The sequence below is a fragment of the Aedes aegypti genome, chromosome 1 (assembly GCF_002204515.2).
Source record: "Aedes aegypti strain LVP_AGWG chromosome 1, AaegL5.0 Primary Assembly, whole genome shotgun sequence".
Taxonomy (NCBI): Eukaryota; Metazoa; Arthropoda; class Insecta; order Diptera; family Culicidae; genus Aedes; species Aedes aegypti.
The window spans coordinates 27,310,033-27,333,220 of NC_035107.1; the positions used below are offsets into that span (position 1 = coordinate 27,310,033).

A 23,188-nucleotide genomic window follows, 5' to 3' on the forward strand; every position below is an offset into this window, starting at 1 on the left:
CAAGCTTTTCCATAGAAAAGCTTCCAACTTTTCCCTAGAAAAGCTCCCAACTTTTCCCTAGAAAAGCTCCCAACTTTTCCCTAGGAAAGCTCTCAGCTTTTCCCTAGAAAAGTTCCAAGCTTTTTCCTAAAAATGCTTGAAGCTATCCCTTAGAAAATATCCAAGCTTTTCCCAGAAAAGATCCAAGCTGATCCGTAGAAAAGCTCCCAGCTTGTCCCTAGAAAAGTTCCTAGCTTTTCCAGAGAAAAGTTCCTAGCTTTTCCAGAGAAAAGCTCCTAGCTTTTCCAGAGAAAAGCTCCCAGCTTTTCCAGAGAAAAGCTCCCAGCTTTTCCCTAGAAAAGCTCCTAGCTTTTTCCTAGTAAATCTCCTAGCTTTTCCCTAGAAAAGCTCCTAGCTTTTCTCTAGAAAAGCTCCAAGCTTTTCTCTAGAAAAGCTCCCAGCTTTTCTCTAGAAAAGCTCCCAGCTTTTCTCTAGAAAAGCTCCCAGCTTTTCTCTAGAAAAGCTCCCAGCTTTTCTCTAGAAAAGCTCCCAGCTTTTCTCTAGAAAAGCTCCCAGCTTTTCTCTAGAAAAGCTCCCAACTTTTCTCTAGAAAAGCTCCCAACTTTTCTCTAGAAAAGCTCCCAGCTTTTCTCTAGAAAAGCTCCCAGCTTTTCTCTAGAAAAGCTCCCAGTTTTTCTCTAGAAAAGCTCCCAACTTTTCCCTAGGAAAGCTCTCAGCTTTTCCCTAGAAAAGTTCCAAGCTTTTTCCTAAAAATGCTTGAAGCTATCCCTTAGAAAATATCCAAGCTTTTCCCAGAAAAGATCCAAGCTGTTTCGTAGAAAAGCTCCCAGCTTGTCCCTAGAAAAGCTCCTAGCTTTTCCAGAGAAAAGTTCCTAGCTTTTCCAGAGAAAAGCTCCTAGCTTTTCCAGAGAAAAGCTCCCAGCTTTTCCAGAGAAAAGCTCCCAGCTTTTCCAGAGAAAAGCTCCCAGCTTTTCCAGAGAAAAGCTCCCAGCTTTTCCCTAGAAAAGCTCCTAGCTTTTTCCTAGTAAATCTCCTAGCTTTTCCCTAGAAAAGCTCCTAGCTTTTCCCTAGAAAAGCTCCAAGCTTCTGCCTTGAAAAACTTCAAGAATTTTCGTTGAACAACTTCAAGCTTTTCCTTCGAAAAGCTCCATGGCTCTTCCTTGAAAAAATCCTAGGTTTTCCCTAGAAAAACTTCAAGCTTTTCTCTAGAAAAGCTCCCAGCTTTTCTCTAGAAAAGCTCCTAGCTTTTCCCTAGAAAAGCTCCTAGCTTTTCCCTAAAAAAGTTCCTAGCTTTCCCCTAGACAAGCTCCTAGCTTTCCCCTAGAAAAGCTCCTAGCTTTCCCCTAGAAAAGCTCCTAGCTTTTCCCTAGAAAAGCTCCAAGCTTCTGCCTTGAAAAACTTCAAGAATTTTCGTTGAACAACTTCAAGCTTTTCCCTAGAAAAGCTCCCAGATTTTCCCTAGAAAAGCTCCCAGATTTTCCCTAGAAAAGCTCCCAGATTTTCCCTAGAAAAGCTCCCAGATTTTCCCTAGAAAAGCTCCCAGATTTTCCCTAGAAAAGCTCCCAGATTTTCCCTAGAAAAGCTCCTAGCTTTTCCCTAGAAAAGCTCCTAGCTTTTCCCTAGAAAAGCTCCTAGCTTTTCCCTAGAAAAGCTCCTAGCTTTTCCCTAGAAAAGCTCCTAGCTTTTCCCTAGAAAAGCTCCAAGCTTCTGCCTTGAAAAACTTCAAGAATTTTCGTTGAACAACTTCAAGAATTTTCGTTGAACAACTTCAAGCTTTTCCCTAGAAAAGCTCCCAGCTTTTCTCTAGAAAAGCTCCCAGCTTTTCTCTAGAAAAGCTCCTAGCTTTTCCCTAGAAAAGCTCCTAGCTTTTCCCTAGAAAAGCTGCTAGCTTTTCCCTAGAAAAGCTCCTAGCTTTTCCCTAGAAAAGCTCCTAGCTTTTCCCTAGAAAAGCTCCTAGCTTTTCCCTAGAAAAGCTCTAGCTTTCCCTAGAAAGCCTAGCTTTTCCCTAGAAAAGCTCCTAGCTTTTCCCTAGAAAAGCTCCTAGCTTTTCCCTAGAAAAGCTCCTAGCTTTTCCCTAGAAAAGCTCCTAGCTTTTCCCTAGAAAAGCTCCTAGCTTTTCCCTAGAAAAGCTCCTAGCTTTTCCCTAGAAAAGCTCCTAGCTTTTCCCTAGAAAAGCTCCTAGCTTTTCCCTAGAAAAGCTCCTAGCTTTCCTAGAAAAGCTCCTAGCTTTTCCCTAGAAAAGCTCCTAGCTTTTCCCTAGAAAGCTCCTAGCTTTTCCCTAGAAAAGCTCCTAGCTTTTCCCTAGAAAAGCTCCTAGCTTTTCCCTAGAAAAGCTCCTAGCTTTTCCCTAGAAAAGCTCCTAGCTTTTCCCTAGAAAAGCTCCTAGCTTTTCCCTAGAAAAGCTCCTAGCTTTTCCCTAGAAAAGCTCCTAGCTTTTCCCTAGAAAAGCTCCTAGCTTTTCCCTAGAAAAGCTCCTAGCTTTTCCCTAGAAAAGCTCCTAGCTTTTCCCTAGAAAAGCTCCTAGCTTTTCCCTAGAAAAGCTCCTAGCTTTTCCCTAGAAAAGCTCCTAGCTTTTCCCTAGAAAAGCTCCTAGCTTTTCCCTAGAAAAGCTCCTAGCTTTTCCCTAGAAAAGCTCCTAGCTTTTCCCTAGAAAAGCTCCTAGCTTTTCCCTAGAAAAGCTCCAGTTTCCTAGAAAAGCTCCCAGATTTTCTCTAGAAAAGCTCCCAGATTTTCTAAAGCTCCCAGTTTCTAGAAAAAGCTCCCAGATTTTCTCTAGAAAGGATTTCCTAGAAAAGCTCCCAGATTTTCTCTAGAAAAGCTCCCAGATTTTCTCTAGAAAAGCTCCCAGATTTTCTCTAGAAAAAGCTCCCAGATTTTCCCTAGAAAAGCTCCTAGGCTTCCCTAGAAAGCTCTAGCTTTTCCCTAGAAAAGCTCCAGATTTCCCTAGGAAAAGCTCCTAGCTTTTCCTAGAAAAAGCTCCATAGCTTTTCCCTAGAAAAAGGCTCCTAGCTTTTCCCTAGAAAAGCTCCTAGCTGTTTCCCCTAGATAAAGCTCCTAGCTTTTCCCTAGAAAAAGCTCCGTAGCTTTTCCCTAGAAAAGTTCCTAGCTTTTCCCTAGAAAAGCTCCTAGCTTTTCCCTAGAAAGCCTACTTCCTAGAAAGCCTCCTAGCTATTCCCTAGAAAAAGCTCCTAGCTTTTCCCCTAGAAAAGCTCCCAGATTTTCTCTAGAAAAGCTCCCAGATTTTCCCTAGAAAAGCTCCAGATTTTCCCTAGAAAAGCTCCTAGCTTTTCCCTAGAAAAGCTCCTAGCTTTTCCCTAGAAAAGCTCCTAGCTTTTCCCTAGAAAAGCTCCTAGCTTTTCCCTAGAAAAGCTCCTAGCTTTTCCCTAGAAAAGCTCCTAGCTTTCCCTAGAAAAGCTCCTAGCTTTTCCTAGAAAAGCTCCTAGCTTTTCCCTAGAAAAGCTCCTAGCTTTTCCCTAGAAAAGCTCCTAGCTTTTCCCTAGAAAAGCTCCCTAGCTTTTCCCTAGAAAAGCTCCTAGCTTTTCCCTAGAAAAGCTCCTAGCTTTTCCCTAGAAAAGCTCCTAGCTTTTCCCTAGAAAAGCTCCTAGCTTTTCCCTAGAAAAGCTCCTAGCTTTTCCCTAGAAAAGCTCCTAGCTTTTCCCTAGAAAAGCTCCTAGCTTTTCCCTAGAAAAGCTCCTAGCTTTTCCTAGAAAAGCTCCTAGCTTTTCCCTAGAAAAGCTCCCTTTCCTAGAAGCTCCTAGCTTCCCTAGAAAAGCTCCTAGCTTTTCCCTAGAAAAGCTCCTAGCTTTCCCTAGAAAAGCTCCTAGCTTTTCCCTAGAAAAGCTCCTAGCTTTCCCTAGAAAAGCTCCTAGCCTTTTCCCTAGAAAAGCTCCTAGCTTTTCCCTAGAAAAGCTCCTAGCTTTTCCCTAGAAAAGCTCCTAGCTTTTCCCTAGAAAAGCTCCTAGCTTTTCCCTAGAAAAGCTCCTAGCTTTTCCCTAGAAAAGCTCCTAGCTTTTCCCTAGAAAAGCTCCTAGCTTTTCCCTAGAAAGCCTAGCTTTCCTAGAAGCTCTAGCTTTCCCTAGAAAAGCTCCTAGCTTTTCCCTAGAAAAGCTCCTAGCTTTTCCCTAGAAAAAGCTCCTAGCTTTTCCCTAGAAAAGCTCCTAGCTTTTCCCTAGAAAAGCTCCTAGCTTTTCCCTAGAAAAGCTCCTAGCTTTTCCCTAGAAAAGCTCCTAGCTTTTCCCTAGAAAAGCTCCTAGCTTTTCCCTAGAAAAGCTCCTAGCTTTTCCCTAGAAAAGCTCCTAGCTTTTCCCTAGAAAAGCTCCTAGCTTTTCCCTAGAAAAGCTCCTAGCTTTTCCCTAGAAAAGCTCCTAGCTTTTCCCTAGAAAAGCTCCTAGCTTTCCTAGAAAGCTCTAGCTTTCCCTAGAAAAGCTCCTAGCTTTTCCCTAGAAAAGCTCCTAGCTTTTCCTAGAAAAGCTCCTAGCTTTTCCCTAGAAAAGCTCCTAGCTTTTCCCTAGAAAAGCTCCTAGCTTTTCCCTAGAAAAGCTCCTAGCTTTCCCTAGAAAAGCTCCTAGCTTTTCCCTAGAAAAGCTCCTAGCTTTTCCCTAGAAAAGCTCCTAGCTTTTCCCTAGAAAAGCTCCTAGCTTTTCCCTAGAAAAGCTCCTAGCTTTCCTAGAAGCTCTAGTTTCCCTAGAAAAGCTCCTAGCTTTTCCCTAGAAAAGCTCCTAGCTTTTCCCTAGAAAAGCTCCTAGCTTTTCCCTAGAAAAGCTCCTAGCTTTTCCCTAGAAAAGCTCCTAGCTTTTCCCTAGAAAAGCTCCTAGCTTTTCCCTAGAAAAGCTCCTAGCTTTTCCCTAGAAAAGCCCTAGCTTTCCCTGAAAGCTCTAGCTTTCCCTAGAAAAGCTCCTAGCTTTTCCCTAGAAAAAGCTCCTAGCTTTTCCCTAGAAAAGCTCCTAGCTTTTCCCTAGAAAAGCTCCTAGCTTTCCTAGAAGCTCCTACTTTCCCTAGAAAAGCTCCTAGCTTTTCCCTAGAAAAGCTCCTAGCTTTTCCCTAGAAAAGCTCCTAGCTTTTCCCTAGAAAAGCTCCTAGCTTTTCCCTAGAAAAGCTCCTAGCTTTTCCCTAGAAAAGCTCCTAGCTTTTCCCTAGAAAAGCTCCTAGCTTTTCCCTAGAAAAGCTCCTAGCTTTTCCCTAGAAAAGCTCCTAGCTTTTCCCTAGAAAAGCTCCTAGCTTTTCCCTAGAAAAGCTCCTAGCTTTTCCCTAGAAAAGCTCCTAGCTTTTCCCTAGAAAAGCTCCTAGCTTTTCCCTAGAAAAAGCTCCTAGCTTTTCCCTAGAAAAGCTCCTAGCTTTTCCCTAGAAAAGCTCCTAGCTTTTCCCTAGAAAAGCTCCTAGCTTTTCCCTAGAAAGCTCCTAGCTTTTCCCTAGAAAAGCTCCTAGCTTTTCCCTAGAAAAGCTCCTAGCTTTTCCCTAGAAAAGCTCCTAGCTTTTCCTAGAAAAAGCTCCCAGATTTTCTCTAGAAAAGCTCCCAGATTTTCCCTAGAAAAGCTCCTAGCTTTTCCCTAGAAAAGCTCCTAGCTTTTCCCTAGAAAAGCTCCTAGCTTTTCCCTAGAAAAGCTCCTAGCTTTTCCCTAGAAAAGCTCCTAGCTTTTCCCTAGAAAAGCTCCTAGCTTTTCCCTAGAAAAGCTCCTAGCTTTTCCCTAGAAAAGCTCCTAGCTTTTCCCTAGAAAAGCTCCTAGCTTTTCCCTAGAAAAGCTCCTAGCTTTTCCCTAGAAAAGCTCCTAGCTTTTCCCTAGAAAAAGCTCCCAGATTTTCTCTAGAAAAGCTCCCAGATTTTCTCTAGAAAAGCTCCCAGATTTTCTCTAGAAAAGCTCCCAGATTTTCCCTAGAAAAGCTCCTAGCTTTTCCCTAGAAAAGCTCCTAGCTTTTCCCTAGAAAAGCTCCTAGCTTTTCCCTAGAAAAGCTCCTAGCTTTTCCCTAGAAAAGCTCCTAGCTTTTCCCTAGAAAAGCTCCTAGCTTTTCCCTAGAAAAAGCTCCCAGCTTTTCTCTATAAAAGCTCCCAGCTTTTCTCTAGAAAAGCTCCCAGCTTTTCTCTAGAAAAGCTCCCAGCATTTCTCTAGAAAAGCTCCTAGCTTTTCCCTAGAAAAGCTCCTAGCTTTTCCCTAGAAAAGCTGCTAGCTTTTCCCTAGAAAAGCTCCTAGCTTTTCCCTAGAAAAGCTCCTAGTTTTTCCCTAGAAAAGCTCCTAGCTTTTCCCTAGAAAAGCTCCTAGCTTTTCCCTAGAAAAGCTCCTAGCTTTTCCCTAGAAAAGCTCCTAGCTTTTCCCTAGAAAAGCTCCTAGCTTTTCCCTAGAAAAGCTCCTAGCTTTTCCCTAGAAAAGCTCCTAGCTTTTCCCTAGAAAAGCTCCTAGCTTTTCCCTAGAAAAGCTCCTAGCTTTTCCCTAGAAAAGCTCCTAGCTTTTCCCTAGAAAAGCTCCTAGCTTTTCCCTAGAAAAGCTCCTAGCTTTTCCCTAGAAAAGCTCCTAGCTTTTCCCTAGAAAAGCTCCTAGCTTTTCCCTAGAAAAGCTCCTAGCTTTTCCCTAGAAAAGCTCCTAGCTTTTCCCTAGAAAAGCTCCTAGCTTTTCCCTAGAAAAAGCTCCCAGATTTTCTCTAGAAAAGCTCCCAGATTTTCTCTAGAAAAGCTCCCAGATTTTCTCTAGAAAAGCTCCCAGATTTTCCCTAGAAAAGCTCCTAGCTTTTCCCTAGAAAAGCTCCTAGCTTTTCCCTAGAAAAGCTCCTAGCTTTTCCCTAGAAAAGCTCCTAGCTTTTCCAGAGAAAAGCTCCTAGCTTTTCCCTAGAAAAGCTCCTAGCTTTTCCCTAGAAAAGCTCCTAGCTTTTCCCTAGAAAAGCTCCTAGCTTTTCCCTAGAAAAGCTCCTAGCTTTTCCCTAGAAAAGCTCCTAGCTTTTCCCTAGAAAAGCTCCCAGCTTTTCCCTAGAAAAGCTCCTAGCTTTTCCCTAGAAAAGCTCCTAGCTTTTCCCTAGAAAAGCTCCTAGCTTTTCCCTAGAAAAGCTCCTAGCTTTTCCCTAGAAAAGCTCCTAGCTTTTCCCTAGAAAAGCTCCTAGCTTTTCCCTAGAAAAGCTCCTAGCTTTTCCCTAGAAAAGCTCCTAGCTTTTCCCTAGAAAAGCTCCTAGCTTTTCCCTAGAAAAGCTCCTAGCTTTTCCCTAGAAAAGCTCCTAGCTTTTCCCTAGAAAAGCTCCTAGCTTTTCCCTAGAAAAGCTCCTAGCTTTTCCCTAGAAAAGCTCCCAGATTTTCCTAGAAAAGCTCCCAGATTTTCTCTAGAAAAGCTCCCAGATTTTCTCTAGAAAAGCTCCCAGATTTTCCCTAGAAAAGCTCCTAGCTTTTCCCTAGAAAAGCTCCTAGCTTTTCCCTAGAAAAGCTCCTAGCTTTTCCCTAGAAAAGCTCCTAGCTTTTCCCTAGAAAAGCTCCTAGCTTTTCCCTAGAAAAGCTCCTAGCTTTTCCCTAGAAAAGCTCCTAGCTTTTCCCTAGAAAAGCTCCTAGCTTTTCCCTAGAAAAGCTCCTAGCTTTTCCCTAGAAAAGCTCCTAGCTTTTCCCTAGAAAAGCTCCTAGCTTTTCCCTAGAAAAGCTCCTAGCTTTTCCCTAGAAAAGCTCCTAGCTTTTCCCTAGAAAAGCTCCTAGCTTTTCCCTAGAAAAGCTCCTAGCTTTTCCCTAGAAAAGCTCCTAGCTTTTCCCTAGAAAAGCTCCTAGCTTTTCCCTAGAAAAGCTCCTAGCTTTTCCCTAGAAAAGCTCCTAGCTTTTCCCTAGAAAAGCTCCCAGCATTCCTCTAGAAAAGCTCCCAGCTTTTCTCTAGAAAAGCTCCCAGCTTTTCTCTAGAAAAGCTCCCAGCTTTTCTCTAGAAAAGCTCCCAGCTTTTCTCTAGAAAAGCTCCCAGCTTTTCTCTAGAAAAGCTCCCAGCTTTTCTCTAGAAAAGCTCCCAGCTTTTCTCTAGAAAAGCTCCCAGCTTTTCTCTAGAAAAGCTCCCAGCTTTTCTCTAGAAAAGCTCCCAGCTTTTCTCTAGAAAAGCTCCCAGCTTTTCTCTAGAAAAGCTCCCAGCTTTTCTCTAGAAAAGCTCCCAGCTTTTCTCTAGAAAAGCTCCCAGCTTTTCTCTAGAAAAGCTTCCAGCTTTCCCCTAGAAAAGCTCCTAGCTTTCCCCTAGAAAAGCTCCTAGCTTTTCCCTAGAAAAGCTCCTAGCTTTTCCCTAGAAAAGCTGCTAGCTTTTCCCTAGAAAAGCTTCTAGCTTTTCCCTAGAAAAGCTTCTAGCTTTTCCCTAGAAAAGCTTCTAGCTTTTCCCTAGAAAAGCTTCTAGCTTTTCCCTAGAAAAGCTTCTAGCTTTTCCCTAGAAAAGCTTCTAGCTTTTCCCTAGAAAAGCTCCTAGCTTTTCCCTAGAAAAGCTCCTAGCTTTTCCGTAGAAAAGCTCCTAGCTTTTCCCTAGAAAAGCTCCTAGCTTTTCCCTAGAAAAGCTCCTAGCTTTTCCCTAGAAAAGCTCCTAGCTTTTCCCTAGAAAAGCTCCTAGCTTTTCCCTAGAAAAAGCTCTAGTTTTTTCCTTGAAAACCTTTAACTTTAAGCTCAAACAGCTGCTAGCTTTTCTCTTGAAAAGCTCCGAGCTTTTCGCTTGGAAAGCTCCATGCTTTTCCTGCGAAATGCTCCTAGCTTTTCCCTAGAAAAGCTCCAAGCTTCTGCCTCGAAAAACTTCAAGATTTTCCCTTGAACAACTTCAAGCTTTTCCTATGAAAAGCTCCTAGACTTTCCCTTGAAAAGTTCCTAGGTTTTTCCTTGAAAAGCTCCAAGCTTTTCTCTAGAAAAGCTCCAAGCTTTTCTCTAGAAAAGCTCCAAGCTTTTCTCTAGAAAAGCTCCAAGCTTTTCTCTAGAAAAGCTCCAAGCTTTTCTCTAGAAAAGCTCCAAGCTTTTCTCTAGAAAAGCTCTCAGCTTTTCCCAAGAAAAGCTCCCAGCTTAGGCAAAAGCTCCCTAGCTTTTCCCTAGAAAAGCTTTAAGCTTTTCCTTAGAAAACCTCCAAGCTTTTCCCTTGAAAAGCTCCAAGCTTTTGCCTAAAAATGCTCCTAACTTCTCCCTTGAAAAACTTCAAACTTTTTCTTCGAAAAGCTCCTAGCATTTCTTTTGAAAAGCTCATAGCTTTTCTCTTGAAAAGCTCATAACTTTTCCCTTGAAAAGCCCATGCTTTTCCCTTGAAAAGTTCCTAGGTTTTCCCTTGATGAACTCCTAGCTTTTATTTTTTTCCATCAAAAAGCTTGAAGTTTATCTACGAAAGACTTGCGCCCACAACTCAGAGTATGGAGCTTTTCTCACGTAAAAATCGTTGCTTTTCCGAAGATAAAATTAAAGCTTCTCTGACGAAGATCTTGCAGCAATTCTAACTAAGGCCGTGCAACTTTTCCAACGAACAGCTTGAATTTTTTCCAACAAGAAGCTTGAAGCTAGTTCCACGGATAGCTTCAAAACAGTTGAAGCTTTCGCTGTGAAAAGCTCTGTTACAATTGAAAGCGAACACGGTTTTACAAAAAGCGTCTAGTTTTATTTCGTGCTCATTACTGACTGTTCAAATGGAGTGAAAATTCTAGTTGCTATGGATACCGCAGCAAACCATGCTTACTGCGATTCAACTCATATTTGAAATTCAAATTTGCATTACGTGCTATAATTTATTATGGTTGGTTGTAGTACTGGCTTAAAATTATGGGATGGTAATATCTCCCCCCTAAGAGAGAACGTAGTCTTGAAGATGCCGTGGAAGTTTGACGGTTCTTGTTGGTCTCGATGGTAGCGGCGTTGAACTACCGGATGGTCCTGGCTGATTGATAGGTTCAGGCTGATCTTGATCTTCGGGAATATCAGGTAGGTCTTGTGCTGACAAGAAGGACGAGTCTTCAGCCGCAATCGATACTGGTTGCTCTCTGGGTGCCTCTGCACTTGATGTCATTCTAAAATCGCCCAACAATACAGACAACGGTAATTCAATTTCCGCTCTTTCTTGTTTTGCAGAATCGTTCACTCGAAGTTGGTCGATGTGCGATCGTATTAACCGCTTTCGCCCAGATGCTGCATCCAGAAGTACATTGTAATGTACGTTCCCAATCGCCTCGATTACAACTCCGGACTGCCACCTCCAGCTCGAATTATTTTTATGAACCTTCGCAAAGACGGTTGCTCCTGCTTCGAATTTTCGTGATTGAGTGCTGGTGCTTGTGGAGGCGCTGATGAAGGCTTGAGCAGGTCCAGTGTTGTACGCATTCGTCTGCCATTCAGTACTTCGGAAAGGGATTTACCGTCGAGCAGATTGGATGGAGTTGATCGATACACCTGCAGAAAAGTTTGAAGAGCTGCAGATGCTGGTAATCCTTCTCCCTCCTGGATTTTGCGAAGCGATCTCTTAAGCGTGTCGACGAACCTTTCCGCTTGTCCATTCGACTGGGGATGGAACGGTGCGGTGCGGAAATGTATGATGCCCAGATTCTCGCAGAATGTACGAAAATCGTATCCAGTGAACTGTGTTCCGTTATCGGACACAATCACCTTTGGTACGCCGAACCTGGCGAAGCTCTCTTGGAGGAAACCAATCGTAGCGGATGCTGTGGTCAATTTTGTCCGGAAAATTTCGAGTCGACGATTACCAGATAGCTGAATCCGTTGATCGGTCCGGCATAGTCGACATGGATGCGTTCTCATGGTCCTTCTGCGCTCTGCCACGGATGTGGCTCTGCTTGCGGTGGTGATTTTTGTGCATTTGCACAACTGGAGCATCGTCGAACGTACTCACCGATGTCGTCGTCGATGTTCGGCCAATAGATGGTGCTCCGAGCGATGGCTTTTACTCGCTCGATACCAGGATGACCTCGATGTAGCTGCTTCAGAAGCTTTTTCCGGAAACACTCCGGTATCACCAGTCGTTCCATCATCATCACGCACCCTTGAAGTAGCGACAATGATTCGCGCCGGTGGAAGAATGATTGTAGTGCCGAATCTCGAATTGACTTGCTGTTGGTTGGCCAGCCAGTTTTGATAAACCGGATGAGTTCCTGCATTGTTGGGTCATCCGATGTAGCTTGCTTCACCATTTGGAACGTGACTGGTAGTTGCTCGAAGGTGTTATCCAAAACGTATTTCAGATCGACGTCGACATTGACTTGTGCCACGACGAATTCTTCCTCTGGACGCTCGTGATTGCTGATGAGCCGCAAAGACCAGAGCGAGCGCTTCTTTTTCGATTTGCCCGTAGTTTTGTTCGGCCGACGACAGTGTTTTGGAGGCATGCGCAATTGCCTTGATTCGACCGTCGGGAAAGCGATGCATGATGACCGCTCCTATGCCAGTTTTGGATGCATCACCGGCTACGATGATGTCGAGCGAGAGGTCATAGTGGGTGAAGAGTAGATCCGACTGAAGAACGTGCTTGATGTCGGTGAAAGCTTGTTGACATTCGGCAGTCCAGACGAACTTTGCATCTTTCTTCAGCAATTGATCCAGCGGCCTTCGAAGTTGATGCATTTCACGGATGAATTTTCCGTAAAAATTTACTGCACCCAGGAATGACCGCAGTGTAGAGACATCAGTTGGACGTGGCATCGAAGAAATGGCAGCTGTTTTCTCCGGATCTGGACGCAGTCCATGTTCGTCTACTATGTGTCCCAGGTACTTGATTTCCTGCTGGTAGAAATGACATTTTTCTAGTTTCAGGTGGAACCCGTATTCCTGCAACCGGTCGAAAAGGATGCAGAGCGTTTGATAGTGTTGCTCTTCGGTTTCGCTGAATACTATGAAGTCATCCAGGAATACTTCGACACCAGGAATTCCAGCAATCATGGTATGCATCAGTTGCTGAAACGCGCCGGGTGCTGACTTGACACCAGGAGCCAGCCTGTTGAATTTGAATAGGCCCCGGTGTGTGTTGATGGTGAGCAGTCGTTTTGATCCGCCATCGACTTCTACCTGTAGGTAGGCATCCGATAGGTCGATGATACTGAACACCTTGCTACCGGCCAACTTGGAGAATATGTCTTCCGGCGTTGGAAGAGGATAGTTGTGCGCTTCCAGCATGGCATTCAACCCGGTCGAATAGTCGGCACAAATTCGAATTTTACCACCAGGATCCGAACCGCAACGATTGGTGCTGCCCAGTCGGGGTACTCTACGGGTGAGATGATACCCAACTGCTGCAGACGATCGAGCTCTGCGTCGACCAATGGAATGGCGTTGTACGGTACAGGGCGTTTCGGTCGGACGACGGGCCTGGCATCTGGTTTCAGGTGGAGGCTGACTTGGGCTTTAAGGCAGTGTCCAAGAGTATCCTGAAAAACTTCGGGGAACCGCATGAGGAAGTGCGAACGATGACAATGGTTTCGTCCACATGTCGAAGAGGTCCATCCATTCCGAGCCGAATAAGTTGAGTCCCTTGACTGTTTCTTCACTGATTATGGTGATTGGTGATCCGCTATCAAGCTGCAGCGTGGCTTGACGACCGTTCAGCGTTGTTGTGACGTACCGGTTGAGTGTACCGGTGTGATTCACCATGTGAACGACGTTGGCTTGGTACTTGGTCTTCTTGTGTTGCTTCTTACCTTTTCTCTGGCTTGGATGATCACCAGTAGGCGCGCTTGATGTCGCCACCGTGTCGTTGAACGTGATCTCCCTCGGCAATCGTGGGAGGATGTAATTTAGATACCGACTGTGGGATGTAGTATCTAGTTTTCGCAGCAACAGCCGAACTTTGGCTGCGTCGTCCAAATGGCGTGCGTCGCTCTCGTAAAGATCCGTGTACCGAGCGAACCACTTCTCAAACGTGATGCCGTTCTCTGGGTCGAAAACGAACTCGCTGATGTTTGAGGAAAGCGCTTCCAGGGTCTGCTCCGGATTCGGCTGATTTGGAGCTGCAATCCGCTGCAGAAACTGGGTGATCTGGAAAATCGCCGTTTGGATGTCTCCGATCGGTTGCTCAGCACGTGTTGCGGCCGGTTCTCCTGATGCTTGCGCCATTGTCGAAGTTTCGGCTTTGCAATTTGCTTCGATTTTCAATTTTCACTAAAACTCGTCGCCAAAATTTGTTACAATTGAAAGCGAACACAGTTTTACAAAAAGCGTCTAGTTTAATTTCGTGCTCATTACTGACTGTTCAAATGGAGTGAAAATTCTAGTTGCTACACTGAGGAAAGCAAACGTAAGACTGTCATAAGATTTGCTTATGGAATTACGACACAAGAAAAATCTTTGAAATTCATAAGACTATCGTATGGTTTTCGGCAGATGTTGTTTCCATAATACACTTCGAAGGAATTTCGTAAGATGATCTTATGAACCATCATTGACTTGATAACAAAATCCATAGATAGTCTTATGAATTACGTTCTGAACCATTCTTGGTTCCATAAGACTGTCTTGTGTAATTTGAGCTTTAGATTATAAATTTCAATGAATGAATAATACTAATCCGCGTTGAAAAATAGGTTAACCAACTTGTGAAAATCAAATTTTCATCCATTTTGTCACGCCGCAATTCGATCAAAGCACTTCACTGTAGGCATTAGAATCGATTTGCGATACGACAAAATGGATGAAAATTCGATTTTCTCTAGTTGGCTAACCTATTTTGAACGCAAAGAAGTATATCATAGCAGCGAAACATTATTGAGAAAAGTTGTGAAGAACGCCTGAATTGTTGCAGGTTTACGTTAGGGGCGGATTAATGGATGAGGGGGGTTTGTGATTTCTTACGCGTCATACAAATTGTTTTGAATTTTCATTCCCAAATCTTATTGTTTGGATCCAATTCCTTAATCTGTTCGAAAGAAAATGTTAGTTACAGCGGAATTGATGATAAATAGAAAATATTTACCCTTTGATGCATTAGAAACGGAGTCAACCAACGACAAATCAGCAAACACGTCCATTTCGGAAGCCATATTGAATTTCTGATAGTGAAATGAGAAAATTTGCCTCACGTGGTTCTTCACAATGATGAGCAATGGGGTTCATAAGAGTTATTATGACATTGACAATTGATTGTTATGAAAAAATTACACTTGTCTTATGAATCTCAATCTCGTCGAATGAAATACACAAGTGTCTTATGAACCAACAAAAAATAATAAAAAACGCGTTCATTAGTGCGATCTTATGAAAATCATGCGAGATTTTTGCCTCAGTGTATGGATACCGCAGCAAACCATGCTTACTGCGATCCAACTCATATTTGAAATTCAAATTTGCATTACGTGCTATAATTTATTATGGTTGGTTGTAGTACTGGCTTAATATTATGGGATGGTAATAAGCTCGAAGCTCTTCCATGAGCCTCTGTACGTGCCATAAATTCCTTTGTTCTCCTGACTTTTACTGTGCGCCGTGTGTAGGTGCTGTCTCGCTCTCTCTCACGGGCAACTTGAAAACAGGGCGCACAGTAAAAGTCAAACGTTTTATAGCATGCATAGGCTCATTAGAAAATTCGAATCTTAGCTCTTGAAAAACTACTTGACCTTCCACAACGCGTAGCAACAAAATAGCTTGAAGCTTTTGAAATTAAGAGCTCGTAACTTTTTCCAAATTTCTAGCTTTCCTAATGAGAAGGTTGGAAATGCTTCAAACAAAAAAAAAGTGCTTCTTACAACAAAAAACTATGACATTTTCCAACAAAACAGTTTGAAGTTTTTTCTTCAAAACATGGTAGTTTCGCCTCAGAAAGCTTGAAGCTGAGTTGGAGTTTTCACTTCGAAAATCCCAAAGCTTTTCTCACAAAAATCTTGTAGCTTTTCTTCCGATAAGCTTGAAGTTTTTCTCTAAATATGCTTGGAGCTTTAATTTTTGGAAAATCTTGGAGTTTTTCCTTCAAAAATACGATTTTATGCTCGAAGAGCTTGAAGCCTTTCCTCTTCCCTCAAAGTGCTTGAAGCCTTTCCTTTGATGATCAAAGCTTAGGAAACCCTCTAACTATTTCATATTACAAAGCCATCTCACTCACCTCCCGGCACCGCCGTCAACTTCCGCTTGAACTCCTCGTGCTGCCGCAGCGCATTCGACAGTCGCAGTTGCAAAGAGTCCCGCTCCGTCAGCAGATTTCGCAGCTCCAGTTCCAACTCCTCGCATCGCATATCCCGCTGGTAGATCATGTACAGCGCCAGCTCCAGTTCCGATCGGGGAACCTTGTCGCCATCCTGCGCCGCCGGTTGCGGCCTTGGCTCACTGGTCACCATATTGCTGGCATGTTTCACCGCGAACGGATCCACTTGCGCAGCCAGGCGCGCATACTCGGCACTTCGGATTGCCAACTGTTCCTTCAGCGTGACGATTTCCAGTTCCTGCGCTTCCAGAGCTGCCTTCATGTTCTGCACGGCTTCAGATTGTTCCGAGCTGCTCGGGGTTTCTGAACCGTCGCCCTGTAACCGATCGATCTCTTCCCTCAAGCTCTTTTCGATCACAGAAAATTCGGCTTCCCGCATGTCCACGTGTTGCTTCCAGCTCTCGGCCACCTGCGCGCCGCGTTCCTCCACAACCTGCGACCAGTGAGCGTCCCTTTGTTCCAGCGTTATTCGGTAGTTCGCCTCTAACTCGCTACGCTCTCTGCTCAGCTTCTTGATTTGTTTCCGCAGATCTTCTTCGCTCTTTCCCGCCGTTGGTGTGGACTGCTCTGAGCTGCTTGCGCTTTCACCGCTTGCCTCGCTGACCTGCTTCAACAGCTCCAACGACGTCTTCAGAGCTTCGATTTCGATGTTCTTCGCATCCAGCTCCAGTACCGTACCCTTCATGCGATCTTCCAGCTCTAGACTGCGCAGAACCTGATCATTCAGAACCTGGAGTTCCTGCTCCATCTGATGCTTCTCCTCTTGCAACTCCCGATTGAGTCGCTCCAGTTCGCTGACGCGAGGACTCTGCTTCTCGTCTGGCCTGCTGGATGCGAGCTCCTTGGTGATCTGCAGGGTCAGGTTGTGCTGCAACTCTTGCCGTTCGGCTTCCAGCTGCTGCACTCGCGATTTGAGGTTGTTGATCTCCTGGTTCTTCGCGAGAATTTCTTGGACAAGCGACTGGGTTTGATCTTCCCTCGCTTGCTGCTCGATGCGTTCGCCCAAGTGGACGATCTCCGCTTCCTTGTACTGCAGCTGAGCGCTCAATCGTTGTACCTGCTCCTGAAGCTTCGCCTCCTGCTCGGGCGATTGGAACAGACTTTCGGTGCGCATTTTTTCGATTTGTTGGGTCAGTTCGGTGTTCTTGCTCATCAGTTGCTTGAGTCGCGTGCTCAGGTCTTCAGTTTCCTGTGATTTCTGTTGGTTCAAGCTCTCCAGGTTGGTCTTGATGGTTTGGGAATCCTGCGAGAGTAGGTCGATTTTCTCGATGAGATCTTGGATTTCGCGGTCTTTCTGCTGCACTCGCTTTTCCAGTATTTCGACGTTGGCTTTTTCTTCATCTAAGAGCGCTTGCAGTTCCTCGTTGTCTACTTTGAGGTCTTGAACTTCTCTCTCCAGCTCTTGGATTCGAGCGTTAAGGGGAGCAACATCCACCGCTTCCGATTGCACTTGTTGGACCGGTTTACTTTCCTTCTGTTCGCTCTCATCGCCCCAATCCTCCAACTGCTGCAGCTTCATGTTCAACTCCTTGATCTTGGCCACTTGGATTTCCATCTGCACGTCCTGCCGTTCCTTCATCTCGGTGAACCGTTCGTTGGCGGCCACCAAGACGTCGATTCGCTTCAGCAGTGAATCCTTCTCCGCGGATTCCTTCTCTCGTTCGGCTTGCAGTTCACTCAATCGCCCTTCCAGTGTCTTGATTTGGGCGTTGAGCTCCTCCTGGATGGCCAGATCAAGCTCACTGGTTTCCATCGATGCCGAACGTCGCTGCAACGTCTCGCTCTTGGTCTTGTACTCCTTGAGCTTCTTCAGCAACTTGCCCGATTTGACCTTCAGTTCGACAATCTCCTGCAGCAGTCGCTCCTTCTCCATCTCCAACTGCCGAATGTAGTCGTCCTTCTCGGAGATTCGACGCTCCAGCGCAACGCTTGACGTTTGCTGATGCTTCTCTTCCAGGGCAGCTTCCTCGGCGCCCCAGCAATCGTCCTCCAGTTGGATAGCGGAAGATGGGGTTGGTTCGACCTCGTACGCTTTCTTGGGCGTGATGATTTCTTCGAAAACGGCAGCTGCCGGAGGTTGTTGCTGGCCTCCGAAGAAGGCAGCGGTCGAAGGTGGATGCTGGTCTCGGGTGGCGAGCTGTTCCTCAAGGTCGGATACGCGGGTCTCCTGCTCGGTTAGAGTGTGACAGACCCGCTTGATGCGATCGGACTTCTCATCGACTTCCTGCCGGAGTGAGGCGTTCTGTGCCTTGAGGATGTCCAGTTCGTCCTGGAGCTGTAGATAGGCATCGCGATCTTGCTCAAGGGCCTGATTCCGTTGCATCAGATGATTCAGCTCGTCCTTCAGCTTTTTCTGTTCCTCTTGGCTTTGGCTGTTTTGTTGGGTTTGGTGGTTACGTAAGGCTTCCAGTTCGATTTGGTGCGAAGCTAGAGTCGTGTTGAGGTGGCCTTCCAGCTGTGCGTAACGTTGCTGAAGTTGGCTCAGTTCTTGTTGTAGTTGCTCTACGTTCGCCTGTGTTTGGGAATGTTGGTCGGCTTGTTCGCGAAGCTGCTTCATTTGCTGTTCGTTCAGCTCGCGGAGATTAGCCAGCTCTTGAAGGTCAACACTTTCCACCAATCCAGCAGAACGCTGGGACGGTGCCATGGTTGACATCACCATGGGCTTCTCCACAGACCAATCGTCCTGTTCTTCTGAAGCGCTTGGAGTGCACAAGTATGCCTTCTTCGGTACGACTAGATCTTCAAAAACTGGTTCTTGGGCACCGGAGTTGGCGAAGAACGAGGACACCGAGGGTGCCGCAACGGCAGATTCCTTACTGTGAAGCTGCTCTTCCAACTGACAGACCTTCAATTGTTCCTCCTGCAACGACTGCGCCAAGTTTTTGAGCTTGGCGGTCGCTTCATCCAACTCGTAGCTCAGTGAGGCGTTCTGTGCCCGCAGGATGTCGATTTCATCCTTTAGTTGGAGGAATTCGTCGTTTTGCTCGGCCAAGGCGGCCATCTTGCCCTCCAATTCGGTCTGATGTGATGCAATGGTGGCTTGAAGGTGAGCTTCCAGTTCGGCGTACCGTTGCTGAAGTTGACTCAGGTCTTGCTGCAGTCGTTCGACAGTCGATTGCGCCGTCGTATATTGCTGACCGGATTCGCGCAACTTCTCATCCTGTTCGCGGATTGTCTTGAGCTGTAGCTCGCTCTGTTCGCGAAGGTTCTCCAGCTCTCGGTCGTCCATCTTGCTCATGAAGCCAACGGCATGCTGAGAGGTTGCAGCCGTCGACACCACTGCAGGTTCTTCCACGGACCATTCCTCGCGTTCTTCCGACGCACTTGGCGTGCACATATAAGCCTTCTTGGGCACGATCAAGTCCTCAAAGACGGGACCCTGCGATGCTGAATCGGCAAAAAATGACGACACGGATGGCGCCACTACAGCTGACTCATTGCTGTGCAACTGCTCCTCCAGTTGACTAACCTTCACCTGCTCTTCCAGCAGCGATTGCGCTACGCTCTTCAGTCTTGCTGCTTTCTCGTCGACTTCCTGATTCAACGAAGCGTTCTGCGATCGCAGGATGTCAACCTCGTCCTTCAGTTGCTGGTACTCACTATCGCGATCCACAACCGTTCCTAACCTGCCCTGCAACTCTTGAACCTCCTTGGCGGCAGCTTCGTTTCGTGCCTTCAACTGCTCGATTTCATCTCGCAGCATTTGCAGTTCATTCGATTGCTCGGACGCCGATGTTGCTACTTGTTGCTGAACAGCTACCGGTTCATCCCAACCCCAGCCTTCGCCTGCCGTGTCGAACAACGTCACCGCACTGGACTCGCTTGGTGCGGCGAAGAATTGCGAAGTACTGAAGGTTGGAATAGATTCGACCTCTTGAACCGGTTTCTTCGCCGGAACCGTTTGGAACAACTGCTTACTCAGCTGTTCCAGTTCGGAGCTCTTCTGTGCGAGTTGCGCTTCCAAAGCCTCACTGTTCTGCACATTTTGCTGAAGCAACTGAAGTTGCTTCCTCAACTCCTCCAAACTTCCATCGGCCAAATCCTTCTCGATCTGCAACTCCTGTATCCGAGAATCCTTCCAGGTGGCGTCGTTCTCCAGTTCCCTGATCTTCTCCTCCAAGGCGGCGGTCGATCTTTCGGGAGTTGCCTGCAAACTCGAGAAAGGATCTTCCGCCTGACCACCGCTCGCAGTCATCTGCATCTGCAGATTCTTCTGCTGAAGTTGAGCGACTTCAGCTTCCTTCTTGTCGAGTCGTTCCTTCAGCTTAGTCACCTCGTTCTGCACAGACACCTGATCGTCGGTCTGATTCTGACTCAGTTGCGTCCGAATGGCCTCCATATCGGCAATCTGCTGCTTCAGCGCATTGATCTCATACTGATGATTCTGCGCCAGGGTGTCGCACTGGGCCCTCAAATTCTCCAACTCGGTCTGATCTTGCACGATCTGCATGCGAAGCTCCTGCAGTTCGTTGCTATCATGATTTAGGCTCTCATTCTGCATCTTCAACCACGTAGTTTCCTTCTCCAAATCCGTTCGCTGCTGTTCCAGAGAGTTCACATTCTCCTGCAGACGAACAACTTCATCCTGCAAGTCCGAATTGCTGTCCCGCGTCCGCTCTAGATTCTCCTGCAGCTGCTTGCGCTCATCCTCAATCTTCGACAGCTGATTGGTCAATTCGTACTCCAGCTGATCGATCTCGGAATCCTTCTCCAAGACCTTCGCCTCGGACTCCGCCAGCACTCGCTTAACTTCCGCTTGCAGCGCTGCAACTTCCTGAGTTAGATTGTAGTTCTCGTTCTCCAGCTCGGAGGCACGCTTGAAACTTTCCTCGAACGCACCAATCTGCGCTTCCAGTTGATTCAGCTTTGACTGAAGCTGATCCCTCTGGTATTCCACGTCCCGAAGCTTGCTTCCCAGCTCTAGAAGTTCCTCTTCCTTCTCCTTCAGTTTGCCTTCAACTGCTTCATCGTGCTGCGAAAGATTCGCCAAGCGCTGCATCAGCTCATCCTCATGCTGTATGAACTCCTGCTGTTTCTCATCCAGTTTATCCCCAAGCAGCTTCTTCTGTCGTTCCAGAGAATTCCTCCGCTCCTCCACCAGCGATATTCCCTGTTCCAACTTCACTATCTTACTCTTCAGCTTCTTGTTCTCCTCTTCGCTGATCTCCAAATCGACCTCCAACTTGCGCAATTTCTCCGCGCCTTGGCACACTTCCTCCTCCAACGCTTGACACCGCTCGACTTGTATCTTCATCTCCGCATTCAGTTCCTCCTTGTCCGCCTTCAACCTTCCGAGCAACATCGTCTGATTGTGGAAGTCCTCCAACTTGCTCTGCGCCATCTTGATTTCATCCTGCAGGTAGGACGTCTTCCTCTCGTGCTCCTGCAACCGCTGAATCTCCTTGTTCTTCTCCTTGATGATTGCTTTGCACTTTTCGATCTTCACATTCTTCGACGCATCATCGGCCCGAACCGTCTCCAGCTCTTTCTGCTGCTCGGCTAATTGGCTTTCCACTTCCTGCCGTTTCTCTTCCAACTCCTTCACATTAGCTTCCATCGCTTGTACTCGTTCTTTCAGCTCCAAAGTTTCATGCTGAGCCGCTTGTTTCTCCGTCTCCAGATTGTACTTCAGCTGGAGCAACTTGTGCAGTTCGTTGTTCAGATGGTGCATCTTCTGTGACAGCTGTTCGTTCTCTTCCTTCAAATCATCCACAGACATCCCTGCAGCAGCTAACTTCCTTAACTCTTCCAGCTCTTGCTGCAGCGATGCCAGCTTTCCTTCCAACTCTTGACACTGGACGTTCTTTTTCTTCAGATTGGCTGCAAATTTCTTCAACTTCTCCAATAGTTCTTTGTTCTTGGCATCGAGATCGTGATTCTTCTGCTCGAGATCCTTTATCTGCGCCTCATCCACAACTGGAACTGGTTTCGCGAGTGCTTCTTCCAGCTTAGCTCTCAAATCTTCAGCCGTCTTGTTAGCTACCGTTAGCTTCTCGTACAGCATTTGAATTTCATCCTTCTTTGATTCAAGCAGTTCCTGCAGATATTGCACTTCATCTTCCTTCTCGATGATCTTGTTAGCATTGTCCTCCATCGATTTGTACAGTTCAATGATCTGATTGTTCAGCGTATCGATGGTTTCCTGCTTGTGCTCAATTTCATCGGATTGCTTCTGCGTCAACGATTTCAGCTCCTCCACTTGCCGTTTCATGTCGTTCGAACATTTCTCACCCACCTCAACCAATTGGCGATTCAGATCTTCCACCTGATCCGCCATCTTCTGCGCTTGATTCTCGTAGTCCTGGATCTCCTTCAGTTTACCAGCCATCTCATTCTCATGCTCTTGATACGTCTCTATCAGCTGCTGCTTCTGCTCGGCTACCAACTCCTTCAGAATCTCAATTTCCTTAGTCGCTGCAACCAACTTCGCCTGGGCTTCTTCAATCTCGCCCGCTTTCTTCACCCCCAACAGTTCCAGTTCCTTCTTGAGCTCCCTTATCTCATCGTTCCTACTGTTCAGCTCCACCTTCAACAGTTCCGGTTCTTCATCCGACGACTTTTCCGCCTCGCGCGCTGCCTCCATCTCACGCTTCAACTCGCCAATCTCCTCGTTCTTCCTCTCCAGATCTTCCCGCAGCTGATCTATTTGGTCCACCTTGTCAATCTGCGCATGCGTCATTTCCATGATTTGCGCCTTCAGCCCATTGATCTCATCGCTCCGATCCACCTCCGGCAATCGCTGCACCTTATCCTTCAGCTGCTCGATCTCCATCTTCATTGCCTCACACTCCGCCACGTTCCTGTAGTACTCTTCCAGCAAGCTGTTCGCCATCTTTTGCAGGTTCTTCGCATCAGACGACAGTTTCTTCGAAATCTGCAGCTTCTTGGTCTTGTCCTTGTTCTTGTTGTAGTTAGTGACTTCGTTGTCCACCGAACGTAGCGCTTGCTCAAACGAGTCCTTGTCGATCACTGATGCCGCTGCCTTCGAGGGCGTACTCTGACTCGAGCTAGGCGTCGAGCCTGCTTCACTTTCCAATTTCGCCTTCAACGTTTTTGCCGCTTCCAACTCTTCCACCAAACTGGCCTTCTCCTGTTCGGTCTTCGTCAGCGAAGCCTTCAACTCCTGTTCCACCTTCTCCAAGGCAACATGCTTCTGCACCAGTTCCTGATGTTCCTCGCGCAGTTGATCCAACTCGTCGATGTGGGTTTGATTTTCCACCGTCAGGGCTTCCAACTTTTCCAGAACCTCGCGTCGCTCATTGGTGAACAGTTCGATCTTGTGCATCAGTTCGCTGTGCTGTTCCTCGCGCTGTTTTGCCTGGCACGAGTTGGGATCTTCGCCTTCGCTGTCGCCGGTCGTCGGTTCATCACGTCGTTCGGAATGTACTTGCAGGGGTCCATCGTCGTCGTCATCTTCGTCGTTCGAGGGACGATCTCTGTAAAAGAAGGAAGAGAATATATTTAATTACTTGAATCTTGGTAAAAAATATAGCTTGAGAAAATATATTTCAAAGAAATTCCCGAAAAAAGAATGGGGTGATACCATTTTCGACAAGAGTTTGTTTTGCTACTATACAATATTCAGAAAATGAGCTAAATTAAGTCGAAGATCGAAGAAACCGTCACATGTCACTCAAGAGTGTGGTGCAAAAATGTAGTGTTTGTTAAATAACAAAAACGTCAATAACTGTACCTGTATATATTAGTTTGATTCATGATTTGATGAAAGTTTGATGTTTGAATGGAATGATTTTGATTTAGTTTAGAATGATTGTTTGAATGGTCTTGCATGCTACCGAATAGGATGAGATTCGGTCAAAAGATGGGAAAGCAACCTGTAACAAAGATCATATCAATTAGGGTTTTAACATACTGAAATCAACATTTATAGGATGATGGCACTTGATCCACTTTGAAAGGTATCTAGAATAGCGGGAGTAAGGTAAGTGAAACGCGAAAGCAGCACTACAGTGGACACCTAAATGTCGCGAAACATAATGACAGCAGGAGCACTGTCTGAATCGGTACAGCGGACAAGAAATCATAAGCACAACCCTCAGCTTTTCTTTATTATTATTATTATCTTTATTATCGAGATTTTCAGCCAT

At 46.1% G+C, this 23,188-nt stretch overlaps 1 protein-coding gene across 2 annotated transcripts in view; it reads right to left on the reverse strand.

The window, feature by feature from the left end:
• The window catches only part of LOC5569249 (protein lava lamp), a 72,228-nt gene that overhangs the window by 7,141 nt on the left and 41,899 nt on the right, over nt 1-23,188 (reverse strand). For both annotated transcript variants that reach the window (XM_021839236.1, XM_021839235.1), the window contains exon 4: nt 14,982-22,516. In XM_021839236.1, coding sequence (XP_021694928.1) covers nt 14,982-22,516 — 7,535 coding nt within the window. The remainder of the gene's footprint in view (nt 1-14,981; nt 22,517-23,188) is intronic.